The following is a 21,707-nucleotide window of genomic DNA, read 5'->3' as shown; positions in this document are numbered from 1 at the left end:
ATAACTTTCTGATCAGGTAAGTGATTGTCCACGGACTCAGGTCTTATCCAAGACCCTGTCATTGGCCCAGGCCTAGACTAAGACTTCAACATCAAGCTCAGTCCTAGGCTGTGGCCTCTGCTTTGGGCTATGACCTATACCCTGAGGAAGGCCCTGACTTCAGGCCTATGCCTATTTCTAAGGTGAGGCGTCAGCATCAAGCTCAGGTGTAGGCCATGGCCCTTGCTTTGGGTGTCGATCTATGACCTAGGCGAGGCCCTGGCCTGGAGCCTAGGCCTATAGTTGATGCACTTATTTAAAACAAATGCAATGAATAAGGTTTATTTAATTGGGGGTGGGGGGGGGGTGGGGACCTTCATTCCATTTTGGAACCCCCAAATGAAATTATTGCTCTTATTCATCGTGTTTTACGCATTCGTTTTAAATGAATGCACATCCCTAATGCCATGATGGACAGGAGTACACATTCTGACCCAATAAAGAAAATAAATCCATAAAGCTGGATGATGCGCTCAGAGAAAGAAATGGCCTTCTTGTTAGACAGGAGGTTGCTTAGCATTTTGGTAACAGTAATTGATATCAACAAATGTCTGCAAAAGACAAGTTATAGAGAAAAAAGGTCATTGGGGGTATGGAGCTGTGCATTCCCACCAGTCATTGAGAACATGGTCTCATTTGCCAGAAGATTCAACACACCAGGAACACCCAAAAGAGGTGACCTCTTAATGCCACACTTTCTGTGAGGCCCAATAGAATAAATGCTGTCACTACTGCTGGTTCCCCTCTTCCATTTATAACTTTTTGTTATAGAGATCAAATAAATCATTTAACTAAGGAAAATATAGCAGAAGAAAAATGATGTGAACAATCCTCTACTCAGGATCACAGATGCATCTACTTCACAAATTAGCAGCCCTGTGTCAGCTCAGTGCTTGAGCATCAAGTCAATGTTGATTGTTTTTACCGCTTTTAATGCCTCAAACTGCTTGAACATTGGGAAGCCAGGAATTTCTCGTGTGCTTTTTTTTTTTTTTTTTTGGTTACAACTTTAAAAATTTTCAAAGAATAAAATGTGAGAAAAGATCTGAAAAAAAGGAAAATGAAAAAAACAACAAAACCTGAGGCTTTAACCTTTTACCTGTTAAAATATTAAATGAGAAATACATTCTAGGTACATAATATTAATTACGCCCACCAATCATGCATACAGGACTGGATTTTAAGATGTACGCGCGGGCATACATTTGTGCTATTAGGCGCGAAATTGGAAGCAAAAATTCTCCTTACCTTTTCACCATCCATGCTGTCTTTGCCGCGTCCGCCCCGGTGCTGCCCCGACTCCTCCTGTTTCGGTATTGACGCCGCCCCTTTTTAGTGATCGCATGCGAAAAGGGACTTTTCACATGCGATCGCTTTGAAAAATGACCCCCATAGTTAGAATGATTTTCAGAGCTTGCTGAGTAAATTTAGGAGCCACAATAGCAGGCCTAAAATCTGGCTGCCAAACTTCCTTGAGCCCCTAAAAAATTCCAAAACAAATAGTCCTCTGATCGCCAACTCCCATCTCTTTCTTCCCACTCCCAATTCCAAAGATGAAGTGCCCTCCCTTGCCAATTGCAACACCGCTCCTTCCCCACTATTGGTTACAAATGCTAAGCCTCTGCCAATTGCCTAGCTCTCTTCCACCCAAATTCCTAATTTCAAATGATTAAGTGGCCACACCTATCATAATTTCTCACTTATCTCCCTCTCCCAAACTAAAAAATAAACCCCTTCCTGACTCTTATCCTTTACTTTCCAGGATTCCACAAATGCAGCCCATGGTAACCAGGCAGGAGAATTTACTCTTTCATCCTGTCCACTTGTCATTCAATGTTGCTCTGACTCCCTTAATCCAACTAGTATTTAAAATGATAAATAAGAATTCTCTATTAATGTGTTCTACACCACTCATGATTTTATAAATCTCTGCTGTACATCTTCTCAGTCATCTGTTCCAAACTGAAGAGTCCTAACCAGTTTAGCTTTCCTTCATAATGGAGCAATTTTTATTGCTTTTCTCTGTATCTTTTTTAGAACATAGAACATAGAACATAGAACATATCAAACTGTGTGTATTTTATTTTTATTAGATTACAACATAGGACAAGATTTAAGTATAACATATTAAGTATTAACATATCTTATAGAAGTAGACATGACTTATCACAATCACTAAGTAATATTTAATATGAAACTATGTTACAGTATTTGATGGCACCTGTTTAGTTAATATAATTTAACACATTTAAGCAACATAAAATTGTGAACCGTTGTGATGGCAGCTAGCTTAACGAAGGTATAGAAAAGATTTTAAATAAATAAATAAATAAATAAATAAATAAGAACATAAGATATGCCATGCTGGATAAGACCAAGAATCCATCAAGCCCAGTATCCTGTTTCCAACAGTGGCAATCCAAGTCACAAGTACCTGACAAGTACCCAAACATTAGATAGATCACAAGCTACTATTACTTATTAATAATTAGGAATGTGAATCGTTATTTGATGATTTAAAATATCGTCCGATATATTTTAAATCGTCAAAAATTGTTAGGGCCACGATACAATACCAATTCCCCCGATTTATCGTTAAAAAATCGTAAATCGGGGGAAGGGGGAGGGCAGGAAAACCGGCACACTAAAACCCCCTAAAACCCACCCCCGACCCTTTAAATTAAATCCCCCCCTCCCGAACCCCCCCCAAATGCTTTAAATAACCTGGGGATCCAGCGGTGGTCCAGAACGGCGGCGGTCCGGAACGGCCCCCTCAATTGAATCCTGTTGTCTTCAGCCGGCGCCATTTTGCAAAATGGCCGCCGCAAAATGGCGGCGGCCATAGACAAAATCGATTCGACGCAGGAGGTCATTCCGGACCCCCGCTGGACTTTTGGCAAGTCTTGTGGGGGTCAGGAGGCCCCCCCAAGCTGGCCAAAAGTCCGGAACGACCTCCTGCGTCGAATCGTTTTTGTCTATGGCCGCCGCCATTTTGCGGCAGCCATTTTGCAAAATGGCGCCGGCTGAAGACAACAGGATTCAATTGAGGGGGCCGTTCCGGACCGCCGCCGTTCTGGACCACCGCTGGATCCCCAGGTTATTTAAAGCATTTGGGGGGGGGTTCGGGAGGGTGGGGGATTTAATTTAAAGGGTCGAGGGTGGGTTTTAGGGGGTTTTAGTGTGTCGGCTCACGATTTTAACGATTTTCACGATAGTTTACACACCCAAACGGCAACAATACGATTCCCTCCCCCTCCCAGCCGAAATCGATCGTTAAGACGATCGAGGACACGATTCACATCTCTATTAATAATAGCAGTTTATGGATTTATCCTCTAGGAACTTATCCAAACCTTTTTTAAACCCAGTTACACTAACTGCTGTAACCACATCCTCTGGCAATGAATTCCAGAGCTTAACTATGCACTGAGTAAAAAATAATTATTTTCAATTTGTTTTAAATGAGCTACTTGCTTACTTCATGGAGTGCCCCCTTCATCCTTCTATTATTTGAGAGAGTAAAATACCAATTTATATTAACTTGTTCAAATCCTTTTATGATTTTGTAGACCGCTATCATATCCCCCTCAGTCTTCTCTTCTCTAACCTGAACAGCCCTAATTTCCTTAGCCTTTCCTCATAGGGCAGCCGTTCCATGCCACTTATTTTTTGGTCGCTTTTCTCTGTACTTTCTCCAGTGCAACGATATCTTTTTTGAAATGTGGCTACCAGAATTGCAAACAGTATTTAAGCTGTGGTCTCACTATGGAGTGATACAGAGGCATTATGACATCCACTATTTTATTTGCTATTCCCGTCCTAATAATTCCTAACCTTCTGTTTGCATTTTTGATCACCACAGCACACTGGGCTGCTAGATCTTTTTCTGAGATGGGGCAACTAAAACATATCCGAATCTCAAAGTATGTCTGCATCATGGATTTATACAAAGACATTACAATATTCTCAGTTTTATTCTCTGTTCCTTTCTGAATAATTCTGAACTTTTTATTTCCTTTTTTGACCGCTGATCCACACTGAGCTAAGGATTTCAATTTATTTTTGCACATTGACTCCAAGGTCCTTTGTCTGACTGTGCCAGCAGAGATCCCTGGGACAATTCACTAACATGCCAATTCAGTACAGTGTGTTCAGCCAAGCACACCATTTAGCATGTGATTGGCCGTGCGTTTTCGACATGCGTCTATTATCCTTATACAGTAAGGGGTTTAGCACATCAAAAATGCGCGACAAACTCCCCTAAAAACTAATAGTGCTCATCACATGCAAATGCATGTTGATGAAGCTATTAGGGTTAGTCCCCGGGATACCGAAAGTAAAATGTGCAGCCAAGCTGCACATTTTACACTCAGAAATTAACGCCTGCCCTTGCCAGAAAAGCCTACAGAAAAGCAGAAAATACTGCTTTTCTGTACACTCTCTGACTTAATATCAATTTTCCCGGCGTCCATTTTCCTAACCAGTGGCTGTCAGCTGGTTCAGAAACCGACACTGGTAAAATCGAGCATCAGTTGTCCGGACCTGACAACCATTAATAAGGAGGTGCTAGGAATGCTCTATTATCCATAGCACCTCCTTATTAGCATGACCCCTCATTTAAATACTGAATTGCATGCCCAAGGGAGGTAGTTGGGCACGCATCGGGAGAGTGGGCACTTAACATGGAGCACCCACTCTCCTGCATTTTTTTCTGTATCGGCCTGCATTTGTTGAAACTTAAGTAGGCACAAAAGTTTCAGTGTGCATCTTATACCTCCTATACCTGTGGCTACAGGTACAAGAGCAAATCTAGGCAAGTATATTTGAAAATTCAATATATGCAGCACCCTAACCTACCCCGTGAATATCTTCTTTAAAAATGGCTAAGTGTGGTTGCCTAGTTTAATTAGAAAGCTATATTTTTTCACTCTGCATGGGGAAATTTTCAGCACCAGCAGTTATCTAGCTAGATCCATTAAAAAATTGGCCCCTTTTATAATGGAGCCCTTCCATTTTTATATTTCTTTTAATATGCAGAAAATATTAAAGTGAAACTTCAAAATAATTAAACAATCATATTTCCCTAAAACAATGCTTAAACATGTATCTTGTCCATTTTAATTTCTGTAATCAGTTCAACTTATCCAAGAGAATAAACATTGCAATTATTATATTGATTTACACTCTTATTCGGCTAGCTTTTGTTTCACATACCTTTTGGCTTCTTTGTTTCTCTGGTATTGTCTAGTTCTGATCCTCTGTTTTACGCAAATAACATCATGAGGTGATCTCTGGACTCCTCCAGATTCTCACCTACCAAAAAAATCTCAGTGACACTTTCTCCATTTGTTAGTACAGCATCCAGTGTCACTTTGCCACAAGTGAGCTCATCAGCTAATTGCCTGGGAAAAAAGTCTTGTTCCTGCAGTTGACATTCTCCAGTTACAGTTGCACTGGATGTTACAAAAAATACAAAAATATGTAAATAAATGTTATTCTCAATCTAAAGAAAACCTATTTGTAAATAATATACTAGTCACATTGTAATTGTATTCTGGGGTTTTCTTATGTTTCATTTCTATCTTTGGGAAAAAAAAAAGTTTTTCAAAATACAGTCACAACTCATCAGAGACGACTACTCCCAAAAAGTGGCCAACAGATATTTTTCTAAAATTTCACTGTGCACCTCTGTCCCATCCTTCAGCACCACCTGCTGTTCTTATGCTGAGACCTTTACACACAGCTCTGACAATGCAAAATGCATCTCAGTCCTGCTCTGGATTACCCACTGCTATTCCAGTATTAAGACCCCCTCCCCCCCCCCTCACACATACATACAGCTCTGCCAATGCACCTTACTCTTATCCTGTAGAATCTTTTCTTGTCCTGTACTGAGACCATCACACATACACACACTGTTCTGTCAATGCACCATTTCCCTGCGGTTTAAATGCAGAATGGAGTCGGAGTCCCTCCCTGTAGCAGCCCCTGCTATTCAACTACGAGATCTCACACTTTGTAGTCTCCATGTTTCCCTCGCTTCCATTACAAAGGTGGACCAGAGTGGATCTGTGCCAAGAATTTTACTTCATAAGTCCTGAGTGGTGCAAGCCTTCTCTCAGACTCCTAGAAAAGTTTCCACGTTTGTGCCTGATGATTTTCATATGTTAACCAAAACATATTGATCATGTGTCTAAATGCCATTCCATTCCTATACTCTGAGTACATAGGGTGCTTCTAATTGACTTGCACTGTTTATCTAATTTTCTGTGAACAATGACACTAAGTCTCAAGAGTCCTTGCAGTTCACATCATGCTCACTCTGAATTCTTGGGTTTGACATGACAAATATTTGTATGGAAGACTATTAGGAAATAGGCAATCAGTTGGGGAAACGAATGATCCCTCCAAGTGGACCAAATTCTCATTAATTTTTAAAGGAAAACTTTCCATTTCAAAGTTGCCTATGAAAAAGACCCCACACAAGTTTCCACATCCTTTTCATGTAGATCTTTTCCAAGATAATATTACCCAAATACTTTTTAAATTTTTAAAGTATATATATACTTGCAAGATTCTCCCCATCTCCAGTCTCAAGAACTGATTCTTTCACTGAATGTACTATACTTGTAAATTTACATGCATGTAGGATGGGCAATTTATAATAATTACTCTAGAAATCCCTCTTACAATACAGCCAACTCATAAAAAAACTTGATTTGCAAGTGACCATCATAGACTAGCACTAGATACACATAGGTCATGTGTCTATTGTCTTAAGTAGTGTGCACTAACCTGGCAGAGTTAGTATGCACTATCGGGAGTTAGTGTGCAGTAATGGGAGTTAGCGTGCACTAACTAAAAAATGAATTTTTTCTGAAATTTTGGAAAAAATTCAATCATTTTTCGATTCTCCTGAATCATTCCAAATATTATTTATTTATTTATTTAAAAATTTTGTATGCCGTCATTCACAAGAAGCATCACAACAGTTCACACCGAGAATCATAAAATCATAAAAGCAACAAAAATTCTGGTAGTTAAAATACAATAAGTTATTTAAACAAAATAAAATGATTAATAAAAGGACGGGTAAAAAAAAAAGAACTTAAGAATAATCTCTTATTCGTTCTACTTCTTTCCTCTAAATGGTCTGTGTAGGCCTGCTCAAAGAGCCAAGTCTTCAGTGCTTTCTTAAATGCCTTAAACTCAGTTTCCAGACATAGTTCAATGGGCATTGTATTCCAAATACAGGGACCAGCAATAGAGATGGATCTGTCCCATACTAGTATGAGTTGGGCTGAATTTACTAACGGGATTTGCAATAGTCCCTTATTGGCTGATCTTAATGATCTTTGTGAGGTGTGAAGCCGAATTAAAAAATTCAGCCAATCTGTTTTTTGACCATGTATCGCTTTGTGTATAATGCAGCATGTCTTATACTATATTCTCTGTAAGATCGGTAACCAGTGTAAATTAATCAGAACAGGAGTAATATGATCTCGCTTTTTACAGTTTGTTAGCACTCTCGCTGCTGAGTTTTGGAGGACCTGTAACGGGCGCAATGTGGTTTGTGGAAGACCTAGAAGAAACGAGTTACAATAGTCGAGTGATGAAAAAATTAGGGCCTGTAAGACTAAATGAAAATCATTAACATCCAGCAATGGCTTCAATTTTCTCAGGACCAACAACTTATAATAACCTTCCCTTAATTTCACAGAAATATGTTTTTTTAAATTCAGTTGACAATCAATGGTTATTCCAAGGTCTTTAACTGAGTCAGAGAGTATTAATTTAATGTTATTTGGTGAGGTAAGGATATTATTGGTCTAAATCATATTATTTTTAGGTTTTCGGTCAAGAATAATAATTTTGGTTTTTTCCATATTTAAAGCTAATTTCATATGACATAATAATTGATTAATGGCAGCAAGGTAGACAGTTATTAATTTGAAAGTTTGTTCAATTGTATCAGATACAGGGATCAAGAGCTGGATATCATCGGCATAAATATAAAATTCAGGCCTAAGCCTGCTAGAAAGTGACAAACTGGCAGTAAATAAACTGTCAGTAAATAAACATTAAACAGCATTGCCAACAGGCCGAACCCTGTGGGACCCCAGTTTGGAGCTCAATTTTGTCCGAGAGGGTATTACCTATTTTAACTTGAAAGAATCGTTGCTTTAAAAATGAAGAAATCCATCCAAGAGTCTTATTTATAAGACCAATCTCTTCCAATCTTGTAATCAAGATATGATGATCTATCATGTCAAACGCTGCGACAAATCAAGTAAGAGAAGAATATATTTTTGACCCGAATCAAAACTTTTTAGTACTGTGTCAGTCAATGACAGTAATAATGTTTCAGTGTTTAAATGTTGGCGGAAGCCAAATTGATTTGGATACAAGATATTATTTGATTCCAAGTGTTCTACTAATTGTTTGTGGACAATTTTTTCAATTATTTTTGATAGGCAGGAAAGGTTCGATATCAGCCTATAAATGCTATAGTATTAATTATCAGTAATTACTTAGTACATTTCTTAGTAATACAATTTAAAAAGCTTGAAGCATAGAAGAGGACTTAACTTCTTGAACTCAATGGTCTCTCTTGTAACCCAATAAAAAGGTTTCTCCACTGTATTGGGTTTCTCTTATAATTCCAGCACTGATGTCAGCATTTGCTGTTTATCCACCGCCATATTAAGAAATTAGTTTCTCTGAAGAGGGAGGAGGTGGATATTGTATGTGATTTGTATATTTTATAATAGATTTGTATGTTAAAATGTTGTTTCCCCTAATGCTCAGTTTTTTTTAATTTTTTGTTACAGAATATTTGACCTCTGAAGAAGACATTTTATGCCATTGAAGCATAGGTCTATGTCAGGCTTTTTGAGAGTTTGGCCAGGACAACAATTTGTCAGTTTTTGAATAATTTACTGAGCATTTTTGAATGGAATAGTTTTTGATAAGTACATTGACTTTTGTTTCTGGGGATTTTTGGAATCTTTGGGAGTTTATTTGAAATAAAGAAGTTAGAGTAGAGTTCAGTGACCTAGTAAATGATAACATCTATTAAGTTCTTGATTTGAAAATGCCTGAAGTACATTTTGTGGCAAGAGACATCAGGTTAATTCTGGCACTGTTTTAATTCTGATACAGAGTTCATTGTTAGAACGTTTTTGTAAAGAGAATACATTTTTTTTAACAAAATTAGTACATGCATATCTCAATTTTTTTTTATAGGTTTATTAATATGTAAGGTGTAGTGCTGCATATTTTTCAGGAGAATGGGATACTGCAACTGGAAGTGTCAGGCCACAGTATTTATGGTTGGAGCAAGACAGGATTAAGCAGGATACTTCTTGCCTGAATGGATATGGTGGAGCATGGTGTGCTGCAGTTGGAAGTGTCAGGATTCGGTGGTTATGGTTGGAGCAAGACAGGCTTATGAAGGATATGTTAGGCCTCAGTGGTGATGTTTGGATTAAAGGAAGCAGAGGATCTCAGTGGAGTCATGCCCAGTAGTGGTGATGGTGGCAAAGCAAGCAGACAAAGTCGGTGGAGTCATGCCTCAGTGGTGGTATTTGGTGAAAAGGAAGCAGATGAACTCTATGAAGTCATGGCATTTGGGGAAAAGGAGGCAGAGGAACTCTGTGATGTCATGCCTCAGTGGTAGTAGTTGAGAAAAAAAGAGAAAGAAGTACTCTGTGAAGTCATAACCCATCCTTGATGCTTGTGGCTCAGCAGGCAGAGGAACTCAGTAGAGTCATGACGTAGCTGTGGAGCTTGAGGGCAAACAGGTAGAGAAAATCAGTAGAATTATGCCCCAGTGGTGGTGCTAAGAATATGACAGGCAGAATCAGGATGTGAAATATCCTGTCATGGTGTTGGAGTATGGCAATGGAAGACTGCTGCTGGATGTGCTGCCAGAACTCTGTAGTGTCAGGGGATGTGTAAGGAGGAAGCAGGCTGTTGTGGGTGAAGGAAATAGTGGTTTTTGTCCTGTAGTCTGGATAACACAAGCAAACTAAGGCCTGGATTTATCAAAATGCACTAAGTAATAATATTGCATGCGATAGGAAAAGTGGTGTGTTTTATGGTAATAGCACACTTTGCAATAAACAGCCTATCTTAGTGTTTCACATAGGTATTTCCGCAGACTGCGATAGCTTTTTGCACTTTGTGGTAAGTACCACAATTGTTACAATTCCAACCTACAACCACTGGAGAGAGAGAAAAAGAGAGAGAGAGAGAGATTAGTTATAAGGCCCTCATATTAGGTAGGTATTTATACCTCTATAGGAGGCCCACCTAGCTACTTGAGGTGAGATTTAGGTTTTAGTTTAGGGGTTAGGGACCACTTTGACATGCAGAGTGCAACATATGAACAGAACAGTGCACTCTTGTGAAGATTTGATGACCTTCGGAGTGAGGAAATTCACCCAAAGATGATATTTGTGCAATGTTCTCTCAACCTAGCTTGATGTTACCCAGGTAGAGAGTCCATCAAGCTAGTTAGAGAGAACATTGCACAAATCTCATCTTTGGATGAGTTTCCTTACTCCGAAGGTCATCAAATCTTCACAAGAGTACACTGTTCTGTTCATACGTTGCACTCTGCATGTATCTACCTAGTATGAGGTCCTTATGGCTAGTCTCTCTCTCTCTCTCACACTCCAGCAACTGAAAATGCTATTTGCAAAAACATCACAAAGTGCGATAAAACCATATTGCACGGCTTAACGCAAATGAAAAAGGTGTAGTTAAAACTGTGCGATATGGCTTCGCAAATTGCGAAGGCAGTCCACTTGGCCAGAAATCCCACCCCAAACTCCCCCCGTTTTCCTAATTTGCATTGCACCATGCGTTATGGTGTTTTTGCATGTGAAAACACCATATAGCACATTGTTAAATGACCCCTGAAGAAAATAACCCTGACTGTGTCCCATGTGAAACAATATTTTCTGTACAATATATGCACAAAACAGGTACTTATGAGAACACCTGACACAAATAACAAATAAAACAGAATAAATATAGTATATCAGCACAATAAACAAGAGTAAGTATCTTAATTCCCCAACTAATAAGGAATAAATATATACAAAAGCCTATCAGAAGTTACCAATTTCCTGAAAAAGCACCCTCCAAAACTTATCAGTCATTGGTAATCAAGTGGATCTTTTCAGGAAAGCTGGACTGTGCAGGGAATTCTGGGTCTCTGCCAAGTTTGTTGTGCTAATCTGTAGTTCCTAGCAATAATTTGTATATTCTAACATATGCTGGGGTTATACTGTATATTTTTGGACTGCACAGGCACAGAACAGATATCTTTGTCTATTAACTTTCCTGAAATATTGCCATGCTACTGATAAGGAAAATGTACTGTGTATTTTCTCAGGACCACCCCAAAATGATAGACTTCTTGTCTTTGTTCAATCGCCATATTGTCCAGACCTTCATTCTCACATGTGTGTGACCACTAGCTCTGCACTTTCACTAAAACTAACGCATTCGGTTAAACACTCTAAAATAACAATTATTGTCATGTCTCAGGTAATCACTACTGTCAAACGAATGTATGTGCCCCAAAAGCTAAAAGTGTATTCATACAGGGCCAAATTTTAAAAGGTGCACACGGGTGTAGATTTGTTCGTGCAACCCGGCATGAACAAATCTATGCCTGATTTTATAACATACGCGCGCTGCCGCGCACATGCTATGAAATCCTGGGTCGGCGCGTGCAAGGGGGTGCACAATTGTGGCAAATGGCCACTGTGCCTGGAGGCTCCAGTCACGGCCTCTCCCCGCCACGGACCGCCCACGCCCCGCCCCTTTTTGGAAGCCCCGGGACACATGCACGTCCCGGGGCTTGCGTGCACTGCCGAGCCTATGCAAAATAGGTTCGGCGCGTGCAGGGGCAGATTTTCTCAGGGTAAACACGTATGTTATGCATGTAGCCTTTGAAAATCTGCCCCAAAGTCTATAAAACTTATGTCTAGTTGTCAAGTGTTTCTCTTCAACCTCTGCAAAACTTGTGCTGTGCTTCAAAGTCAAGATTAAACTTTTAATCAGCTTGCTGGCTTACAGTGGTAGTCTTATGCTTTTAAATAAGTGTTTTTTTCATTTTGTGTATCTGCTTGTGACCTTGAAGCTTGAAGACTTTGAGTTAGTAAAAGGGAGGGTTGCATCCAGGCTGCTTCCAGTAAAGGGGGATGCTGAGAAGAGCAGGGGGCTACTCACAGCTCACAAGATTGTAATTTCTTTAAGCAGTACTGTGTCTATATGCTGACCTTGTACACAATAATATCTGTTTCTTATATCCTCATTCACCATTTTAAGAACATACTTTTACCATCACATCTTGTCAGTACTCACCTCTGATGATAATTTCACACACACGAGGTCTATCTGCTTCCTATCCATTTAAGTATTTACATACCCTTCATGCTCGCTGTCATCTCATACTAATAAATAAGCTGAGTCAGGTCACATTGTTGTTATTTGGGATGTGTAAGGAGGAAGCAGGCTGAGTCAGTTCCCAGTGTTGTTGTTGGAGTTGTATAAGGAGGAAGCAGGCTGAGTCAGTTCCTATTGTTATTGCAAGGAGGAATCAGGATGAGTCAGGTCCCTGGGTAGCCCTGCCATATGTTAGGGGTAAAGGGCAGCTGGCACCATTTTGACTAATGGCAGCTGCTGGCCCTGGAATCCTGGAATCCTGGAATGAGAGATCACTCCAGGTCATCTCCCCTCCCCCCCCCCCCCCCCCCCCCCCACACACACACACTTATACCACCAGGGTTTTTTTGTGAGTCCTGCCAGGGTTTGGACAGTGGGCTAGGGTGGGCTTGATATTTTCATAAATGAGAAGGGTTGGGGGTGGAGTGAGCTTTTTTTTAAACCTGCTTTATTTGGCTGCCCTCTCCTAAAAAATAACAGGAAAAGCAACACTAAATTGTATGGTTTTTTCCTATCATTTTTTGACATCTCTGAAATGCAACGGAATAGGAAATTTCATTGATTGTGATTTTTTTTTTTGTGCCTGAACAGCTGAAGTTTTTCTTAGACTCCAAAAGCCATTCATAGATTTTTCTGCTCTCATTTGAGTCTTGTGCTGAGCTATAGAATTTAATTCTTTCCATGCTATGCTGATTTCCTAAATTGCTTAAATTATTTCTCCTTTTACATTCCTGCTCCTTCTTTATGGTTCTGAGGTGAAATAGAGATCTACTTATACATTATGTTTTGGAACTTTTTTTTTTTTTAATTTATGCATTTATATAATTTAACAAGCATCAACTTGTGAAAGAATAAACTACAATACAGATTTGAAATATTCAGTTATACCAACAAGTATAGATAACATTTCTCTGTTTGTAGAAAAACATAAGCAAAATGGAGAGCTTCAAAATAGAGCGGAACAAACAAAGTAATATATCAGAAATTCAGGGACGCCTGAAAGTTACCTTCCACTATATTTCCATTTACACCATTAAACAACAGGTCTAAACAGGGCTAGCATGTGAGTCCAGGAACACTCTCAACTGACTCAGTTCAAAGAAAACAAATCTTTTCCTCTGATATGTCAAACAACACTTGCAAGGAAATTGTAACTTAAAAGATATTCCTTTCTGTACTACCTCTCCCCTTAATTCCAAAAAGGATTTTCTTCTCAGTTGAATTTGCTTTATTAGATCTTGGTAGCACCACACCTTTTGACCAAAGAAAAGTGTTTGACTATTTCTAAAGTAATGCTTAAAAATATTGGGATGGATTTTAAAAGTAACCCTCTTAAAAGGCCCCTGCGCACGCCGAGCCTATTTTGCATAGGCTCGGTGGCGTGTGCAAGCCCCAGGACACTCGTAAGTCCTGGGGCTTTCCAAAGGGGGCGTGTTGGGGGGGTGTCGGGTGGGCGGCGCAAATTTCGGGGCGGGGCGGGAGGCATGTCGGAGGCGTGACGCTGGCCTGGGGGCATGGTCGAGGCCTCCGGACCAGCCCCCGGGTCAGGTGATGGCGCTCCAGCAGCCTGCTGGCGCACGCAGATTTACGCAATGGTAGGGGGGTTTAGATAGGGTCGGGGTGGGTGGGTAGGGGAAGGGAGGGAAAGGTGAGAGGAGGCAGAAGGAAAGTTCCTTCCGAGGCCGCTCCGATTTCGGAGCGGCCTCGGAGGGAAGAGGCAGCGCGCGCTGGGCTCAGCGTGCACAGGTTGCATAAATGTGCACCCCCTTGCACGCGCCGACCCTGGATTTTATAAGATACGCGCGTATCTTATAAAATCCAGCGTACTTTTGTTCGCACGCGCGCTGTTTTTGAAAATGTACCCCGTTATTTTTATTCATGAGAAATGTAAATGTAACAAGTAAAGGTCTATGATATGTTACCACCATATCTTCGGATGAATTCAACAGAGTAGTTAAGTCCTGAATATCTTGCTCCTCAAAATTTTCTTGTCTATCTTCAGCTGTATATAAATAATATGCCTTTGAAATCATTGGCTTAATATCTTCAGGAATTTTTAATACCTGTGAGACATACAGCCTAAATAGATCAATTGGAGAAATATTTTTCAAGACAGAAAAGTTTGTAAATCTTAGGTTGTGGGCTCTCATCACATTTTCATTTTTTTCAAGTCTGTTTTCAACTTCCATATCTTTCCGAATTATCACTACATTGGATTTCTCCAATTCAGTCACTCTTTCTTCCATTTTTCCAATTTTGTTTTTCTGCATTGTTAATTCCATTGCATTGTCCTTAACTTGTTGTTTTACTTCTTTAATTTCATTTATTAATCCCACTATCGCTTTTTCCAAAGATTGAAGAGCTTTCCATATAATATTTAACAATATTTCAGGTTCAGCAGGTGTTTTTAAATGGTATTTGTGAACCGGACTCCGTGATTTACCCTGAACTACTGCTTTTCCTGCGCCATTTCCAGGATCAAAAGATTTAACCCCGGCAACAAAGTCTAGCCCCGTACCTTCCTCCACTACTCCGGGCACTGACTTAACCTCATGCTCTTGCATGTTCAGTCCTTCCACTGCTTGAGCTTGCTCCAGGGCTCTGGCCCTCCCCCGGCTGCCCGCCGGTGTGCGTTCCTCGCTCTGGCAGCTCCCCTCCACGTCACGTCCTGGAGGCGCCAGCCTATCTGGTGATCCGGGGGTTAATGATAGTTTGGTCAGAGATACCTGCTCCCGCTCCGGAGCTAGTTCTCCAGCGACCTTCTCACCCGGCGAAAGCAGAGGTACAGCAGCAAAAAAGCTTCCAATCGTTCGTTGCGTAAGTTCCAGGGGGTAGAAGTAATCTCTCCAACCCTCACCCGGGCTTTACGCTTTGTATGAGGCATTCCAGGAAATGTGTTAGAAGAAAATTTCGGGAGCTCCTTACGCTGCAACCAGTCAGGCGGCCATCTTGGAAGCTCATGTTTTGGAACTTTTGTAATGTTTGTTCTTTTTTTTTTTTTGTTATCCCTAAGTATTTCCCATGTATAAGATTGCTTTCTTCGTTTTGTATAATTGTAAAATTTAATTTAAAAAAATAGTGTTTTAATGCCTTTCCTAAAAGATTTAATTTCTTTCTCCCTATGAATCTCTACCAGCAGTGTGTTCCAAAGATTTGGAGCAGTATAAGTAAAGGATCTTGCTTAGGTCGATTGACATTTATAGTTCTTAATGATGGTAGCATAAGTAGATCTGCAGAGATCAGCAGAGTATAAAGATTTGGTGAGGGTACACCAAGTCAATGTTCAAGCCATTGAGCAAAACTGTTCAGAATATGACAACTTGTGATTGAAGACTAATAGTTTAAATTGAGATCTCCACTGAACAGGCAACCAATGTGGGTCTATTAGGCACAGGTGTAATGTGCTTGTTTAGGATCATTACCTCATGTAAGAAAACCACCAGGAACAATTTGTAACCTTGGCAGTAGTAGGAGATGTACTGTAGCTGCTTCCAGCTTGGACCTTAACATAGAAAAGTGGTTTTGGAGGAGGCTGTGGTCTCATGCCTAACACCAGTCCTGCTGTTGTTGCGGGGGACACAGTCGAAAAGGCTCTGATTGAATGCCAAAGCCAGAAAATGATGACAACTGCTAACTGACTCTGACTAACAGCAACAGGCATTGATACAGCCAAGCAGCTGGGGTTTGTAGAGTACAATATTTATAACATCAGTGCATACCACATCAGCACTATACGGATGTACCATTAACTGCACTAAACCATTTCAATTTTTGAATCCATAAGTTCACTATATTACTCTTATTGTATCTATATGGTAGATTTGACAGGTCATCTCTACTACATTAAATAGTTAAATTGTATGTACATATTATATTATATTATATTTATTATTACTATGTTAAATTGACATCCGGTTTTATTGTTCCTTATGTTCTACAGTTCTATGTAAAGCCCCCATCCGCTGTTGGGCAGTTCATCGTTTTATGTAAACCGGAGTGATTTGTAATTCCCACAAGAACTTCGGTATATAAAAATTAAAAATAAATAAATAAATAAATAAATTTGCTAGTCTAATGAGACACCACTGGCATTATGCACTAGGGATAGGCATTTGTTTTTAATGAAATAGACAATCACAATGAAATTGTGCATTTCGTCTCATTTCAGGGGGGTCAATGAAACAAAGGAAAATCTCCTGAAATTGTGTAGAAAATTGCTATTTTGTGTTAACGTGCGGAAACGCTACAACCATGCAGTAACAGATGTACCACACAGTAAGTGAAGTTACTGTGCAGTTTCTTGAACTATTGTGAAGTAATGGGAGTTTCCGTGCAGAAACAGTAAACATTGCAATTTAGGTTAAAAAGTATCATATGGGGGAGCAGTTCATTAGCTAGAGATAAGGTTCTACGTTCCCACTGGCTGTCTCCTTAGTTATGGGTTTGAGTTGCCAAGATGGAAAAGAGGTGTGTGTGTGTGTGTGGGGTGGGGGGGGGGGGGGGATGGTGAGCCATCTACCACATTGCCTGGTAAAGGGGTAAACAAACAATAAGGTCAAGAAGTCAGCTGCAACATAAGCAAAAACATGGCATTACCAGTGCATTTTTGGAATTTGATAATCCCTGAGCATTTTAGGAAAGGGGCCCTGGTATTTTGGGATATGCATATACTTTGATTTCCTCAGTCCCACTTCATTTGTGTAAGAGAGATACTTGGTGATCGGTGCAAGTGTTTTTGATTCAGCCAATCAAGTGGCTGTTTTACCCCACCATTTTTTGACTCAGTAGCAATCTTATAGCTGCCTGATAGAATAAGGGTTGCTCTGGTAGTCTGCTCCTTTCCTTTGTGGACACTGAGAAGACAACAGCTCTTTGGTCATTTGAATGTCTTTGTAAAGGCAACAAATTTCAAAGTATTAATCTTCAATCATTGTTTCCTACAGCAAGAGAACTGTTTGATATTAATGGACTTAGTCTCAGTCTTGGGAGGAAACTCAGACTAGTGCTACTAACCAGTAGTAGCTAGCCAGTGGCCATAGGTAGTAGTAGCACAGTAGCTACTGCTAGCTAGTGCCTGCCTATAAGAAAGGGGTTGTGGCAATTCTTTGAGCCTGGCCTCAGCTGCTTGTTTGTAGGCTGAGAGTCTGTGCTAGTATTAGAATACTTTGTTAGCTGCACTGTTGCTTTATAATCTGTCTCTAAAGACTCACTGGTTTCTTTTCCCTTAGTGCGAGATTGTTTTCACTGTGTGTCTCTGTGGCTTGGCATTCTTCCACTGGCCCACTGGTCAACTGACCTCAGTAACAATAAATTATAACAGAACTCATCTATTTAACTGTGTTCCTTCTACATTACAATACATCATGCATGCGCTAGCAGTTAATGTGTGTAAATGTGTGCCACTACAAGCAACTAAGTACTGTAATATTGCCCTACCCTTAGGGTGTCTGTGCACAGTGTGTGCAGTGCAGACTGACAGGCAGGCACTATGGCTGACTGACCCCAGTGAGTTAATGTTAGTGCTGACTGCTGATTGACTTTCACTCAATCTCATTCATTTTGTTTTGTACTGTACCAGTGCTGGAAGTGGATTGGATTTGTAAAGCTAGTCATTCACTATAGCCATTAGCCAGTCTTACCTTTTTGGCTCTGTAGCTGCTGCTAAGCTGAGTGCAGACTCAGCAAGGATCTCTACGGGACATCCTGTGGATCTTTATATTTCCATTTTGGTTTTTGATTGTTGAAATTTCCACTCACTTTTCTGTGTCATTCTTCCCAATGACACAGAAAAGTGAGTGGAAATTTAAACAATCAAAGAACATAGAACATAGAACTTACCACACTAACACTTAGACTGTATACTCACTGTAGTACACTCACTGCATTGGTTTTGCTCACATAAATATTTTATTTAGTGTAAAACAGGATTTTTTATTCTAACAATACTTGTTCGGTGTTTGCTCACTCTTGCAACACATTCCTTTCAGAATAGTTTAAGTGTTTAAAAATGAATGCCCATCCCCAATAGTTAACCCTACTAGTAATATTAAAATAATTAATCAATTATGCCATTGCCATTCAGAAGAAAACATGGTACTGTCTGTCAGCTGTTAAAATAATGTAGTAATACTAGCAGCAAGAGTACTGGTACTGGCATTGGCACTAATAATAGAGCTGCACCTATCAACAGAAGCGCTTGCAGTGGCAGCAGGGGCACCAGGAACTTGAAGATCAGTTCCCCAGCCCCAGCAAGGAATAGCACTGATTTGGAAGGGTAAGGGTGATAATTCTAAAGCTTCTGAGGATGTAGATGAAGGTTGCTTTGCAGGCTCAGGTCAACAGCAGAAAAGGTGGAAACCTAAACAACATGAGGGGCAGACAAAGGCAAAATCTGTGCAGCACTCTTTATTCTTTCAACAATGGTCAGCACTAGATAAAGTCTTGCATTCAGATGACAATTTTTCAGATAAAGATGTTGAAGATGATGATTATAAAGAAAAATCTGACGAGGAGATCCAAATCTCAGGTGATTTTGCTGCTACTGCTAGCAAAGTGATAGTCACTGAGGAAGGGTGTGAGGGTTTTACTGCTAGTCAGATTTCTGAGGAAGAGGGGGAGGAAATGGAATATTAATAATGGCAACGTAGTTGCATTAGATGTTTGCCAGAGTGCAAAAACCAAGTGCAGTAGTTCTATACCAGCTGATGAATATCAGCCAATGGCTGTGACACTCTAACTACTCCTTCTTCAACTAGTACTACTAGTGCACCTAAAGTAAATAAGCAGCAGATTAGGGATGCTAGAAAGAAATCTAAGATCTGGAGTCACTTTCATGCTCTGCATAATTTTGCACTCAGCATATGTATAGTGTACTATGTAACATTCTGCACAAGACTGCAGACTATCTGATGATGTGATCATGGCCTAGCAACCCACTATACCACAGTAAGTCACAGTAATTGGACAATGACATTCCACATTAAAAATTGCACAAAAATGTGAACTAAATCTTCACTACAAATCCACCCAGATTATTTTCCCCTGTGTAATATTTTGTGGCATTTATTTAGATAATGGGTGATCTAATGGTCTCCCTTATCTGATTTCATTGTGCTGTCCTGGATCCGTTTGAGAGTTTAAGCATTATGGGGCAGATTTTCAAAGAGGTATGCACGTAAGATATGCACGTACCCCCCAAAAACCTGCCCCAAGCTCCCCCTGCGCATGCCGAGCCTATGTTGAATAGGCTCGGCGGCGCGCGCAAGCCCCGGGACACGCGTAGGTCCCGGGGCTTTCCTGGGGGGGGGGGGGGCGTGTTGGGGGCGTGTCATGGTGGCGCGGCATCTGGGGGTAGAGCTGCGGGTGTGGTTCCAGCCCAGGGGCGTTTCGGGGGTGTGGCCGAGGCCTCCGAAACTGCTTCTGGGCTGGGGAATTGTGCGCCGGCAGCTGGCCGGCGCGTGCGAGTTATGCTTGCCTCGGGCAGGCGTAACTTTTCAAACAAAGGTGGGGGGGGGGGGGTTAGATAGGGCTGGGGGATGGGTTAGGTAGGGGAAGGGAGGGGAAGGTGCTGGGGGGTGGAAGGAAAGTTCCCTCCGAGGCTGCTCCTTCGGAGCGGCCTCGGAGGGAATGGAGGCAGGCTGCGTGGCTCGGCGCGAACAGGCTGCCGATTTTGCGCAGCCTTGCGCGCGCTTTCCCCAGATTTTAAAAGATACGTGCAGCTATGTGCATATCTATTAAAATCCGGCGTACTCTTGTTTGCGTCGGTCGCGCGAACAAAAATACGTGCGGGCGTACTTTTTTTAAATCTACCCCTATGTGTTGTAAACATATATGAGGTTAGTTAGATAAATAAATGCTATACTAGTAACTGTTCTTAGGAAAGAAGAGCAGTTTAAAGCTGGGACATTTTGTAGGTTTTGTCTGAAGAATTGATGACTTCTGACACAAGGATAGGATGGAATTTAAGACCCTTCCAATACTCTGCTAATGTGAGGTGCAAATCTAACTCAAGATGCTTTCTCCTTCTCTCTATTTTCTTGAGGTAGGAATCAGGCTGGATGGAAAATGTCGCTTTTATATTGTAAATTTGGGTATTTCTCCCTTGGCCAATATTTACTTTTCTAAAGATGATACTGCTTGTTTCAGGGCTCTCTTCAGTGCCATTTTCACATCCCTGTTCCTCAGACTGTAGATGAATGGGTTAAGCATGGGAGACAGAACATTGTACACTACACTGGCGATCCTGTCCTTTTCTAAGGAATAGCTGGAAGAAGGCCTGAAGTACATAAACATAATTGTCCCATAGAAAAGCATCACCACAGTGAGGTGGGAGGAGCAGGTGGAGAAAGCCTTGCACCTTCCACTAGTGGATTGAATTTTCAGGATGGTAGTGATGATTTGAACATAGGAGATCACAGTGATCAAGAAGGGCAGTATTGATAGCAGTGAGGCCTCTGCAAAGATCACCAATTCATTGATGGTCGTATCCGTGCAAGAGAGCTTCAGCAGTGGGGTGACATCACAGAAAAAGTGTTGGATTTTGTTGGAGTTACAGAAGGAGAGCCGAGATATTAACAATGTGTGTAATAAGGAATCCAAAAAGTTGATGATCCAAGAAACAGCCGCCATCCTTAGACACACCTTCCTGTTCATTATTGTGATATAATGTAGTGGATTACAAATAGCAACATAACGATCATATGCCATAATGGACAAAAGCACACATTCTGAGCCAGTGAAAACAATAAAGAAATACAGCTGGGTGATACACTCAGAGAAAGAAATGTTCTTCTTATCTGAAATGAGGTTCCTTAACATTTTGGGAACAGTGACTGAGGTTAAACACATGTCTACAAAAGACAAGTTACAGAGGAAGAAATACATGGGGGTATGGAGTTGTGAGTTCCTACCAATCACTGAAATCATAGTCCCATTTCCCAACAGATTTATCAAATACATCATTAGGAAAACTCCTATAAAGAAACCCCTTAGGTCCTCACGTTCTGAGAGGCCCAAAAGAAGGAATTCCATCACTGTTGTTTTGTTCCTCCATTCCATTTCTATTCCCTAACTACAGAGATAAAAAAATATTAAACTATGGAAAACCTGACAGCAGTGGCAGTAACATAAATAATCTTCTTCTCAAGGTCACAAGTTATATACTTCCACAAATTAACACCTCCACTTTAAACAATCACTTGAACACT

At 40.6% G+C, this 21,707-nt stretch overlaps 1 protein-coding gene across 1 annotated transcript; it reads right to left on the bottom strand.

The window, feature by feature from the left end:
* Window positions 1–20,613: 20,613 nt before the first annotated feature.
* Window positions 20,614–21,558, bottom strand: LOC115098846 (olfactory receptor 1G1-like). The gene has a single exon (XM_029615866.1). The coding sequence runs from the start codon at window positions 21,556–21,558 to the stop codon at window positions 20,614–20,616; it is 945 nt and encodes a 314-aa protein (XP_029471726.1).
* Between the last annotated feature and the right edge of the window lie 149 nt (window positions 21,559–21,707).

Source organism: Rhinatrema bivittatum, chromosome 1, assembly GCF_901001135.1.
Source record: "Rhinatrema bivittatum chromosome 1, aRhiBiv1.1, whole genome shotgun sequence".
Lineage (NCBI taxonomy): Eukaryota > Metazoa > Chordata > Amphibia > Gymnophiona > Rhinatrematidae > Rhinatrema > Rhinatrema bivittatum.
Note: the sequence above shows the minus strand (reverse complement) of the source record. Positions and strands in the feature narration are given on the sequence as shown.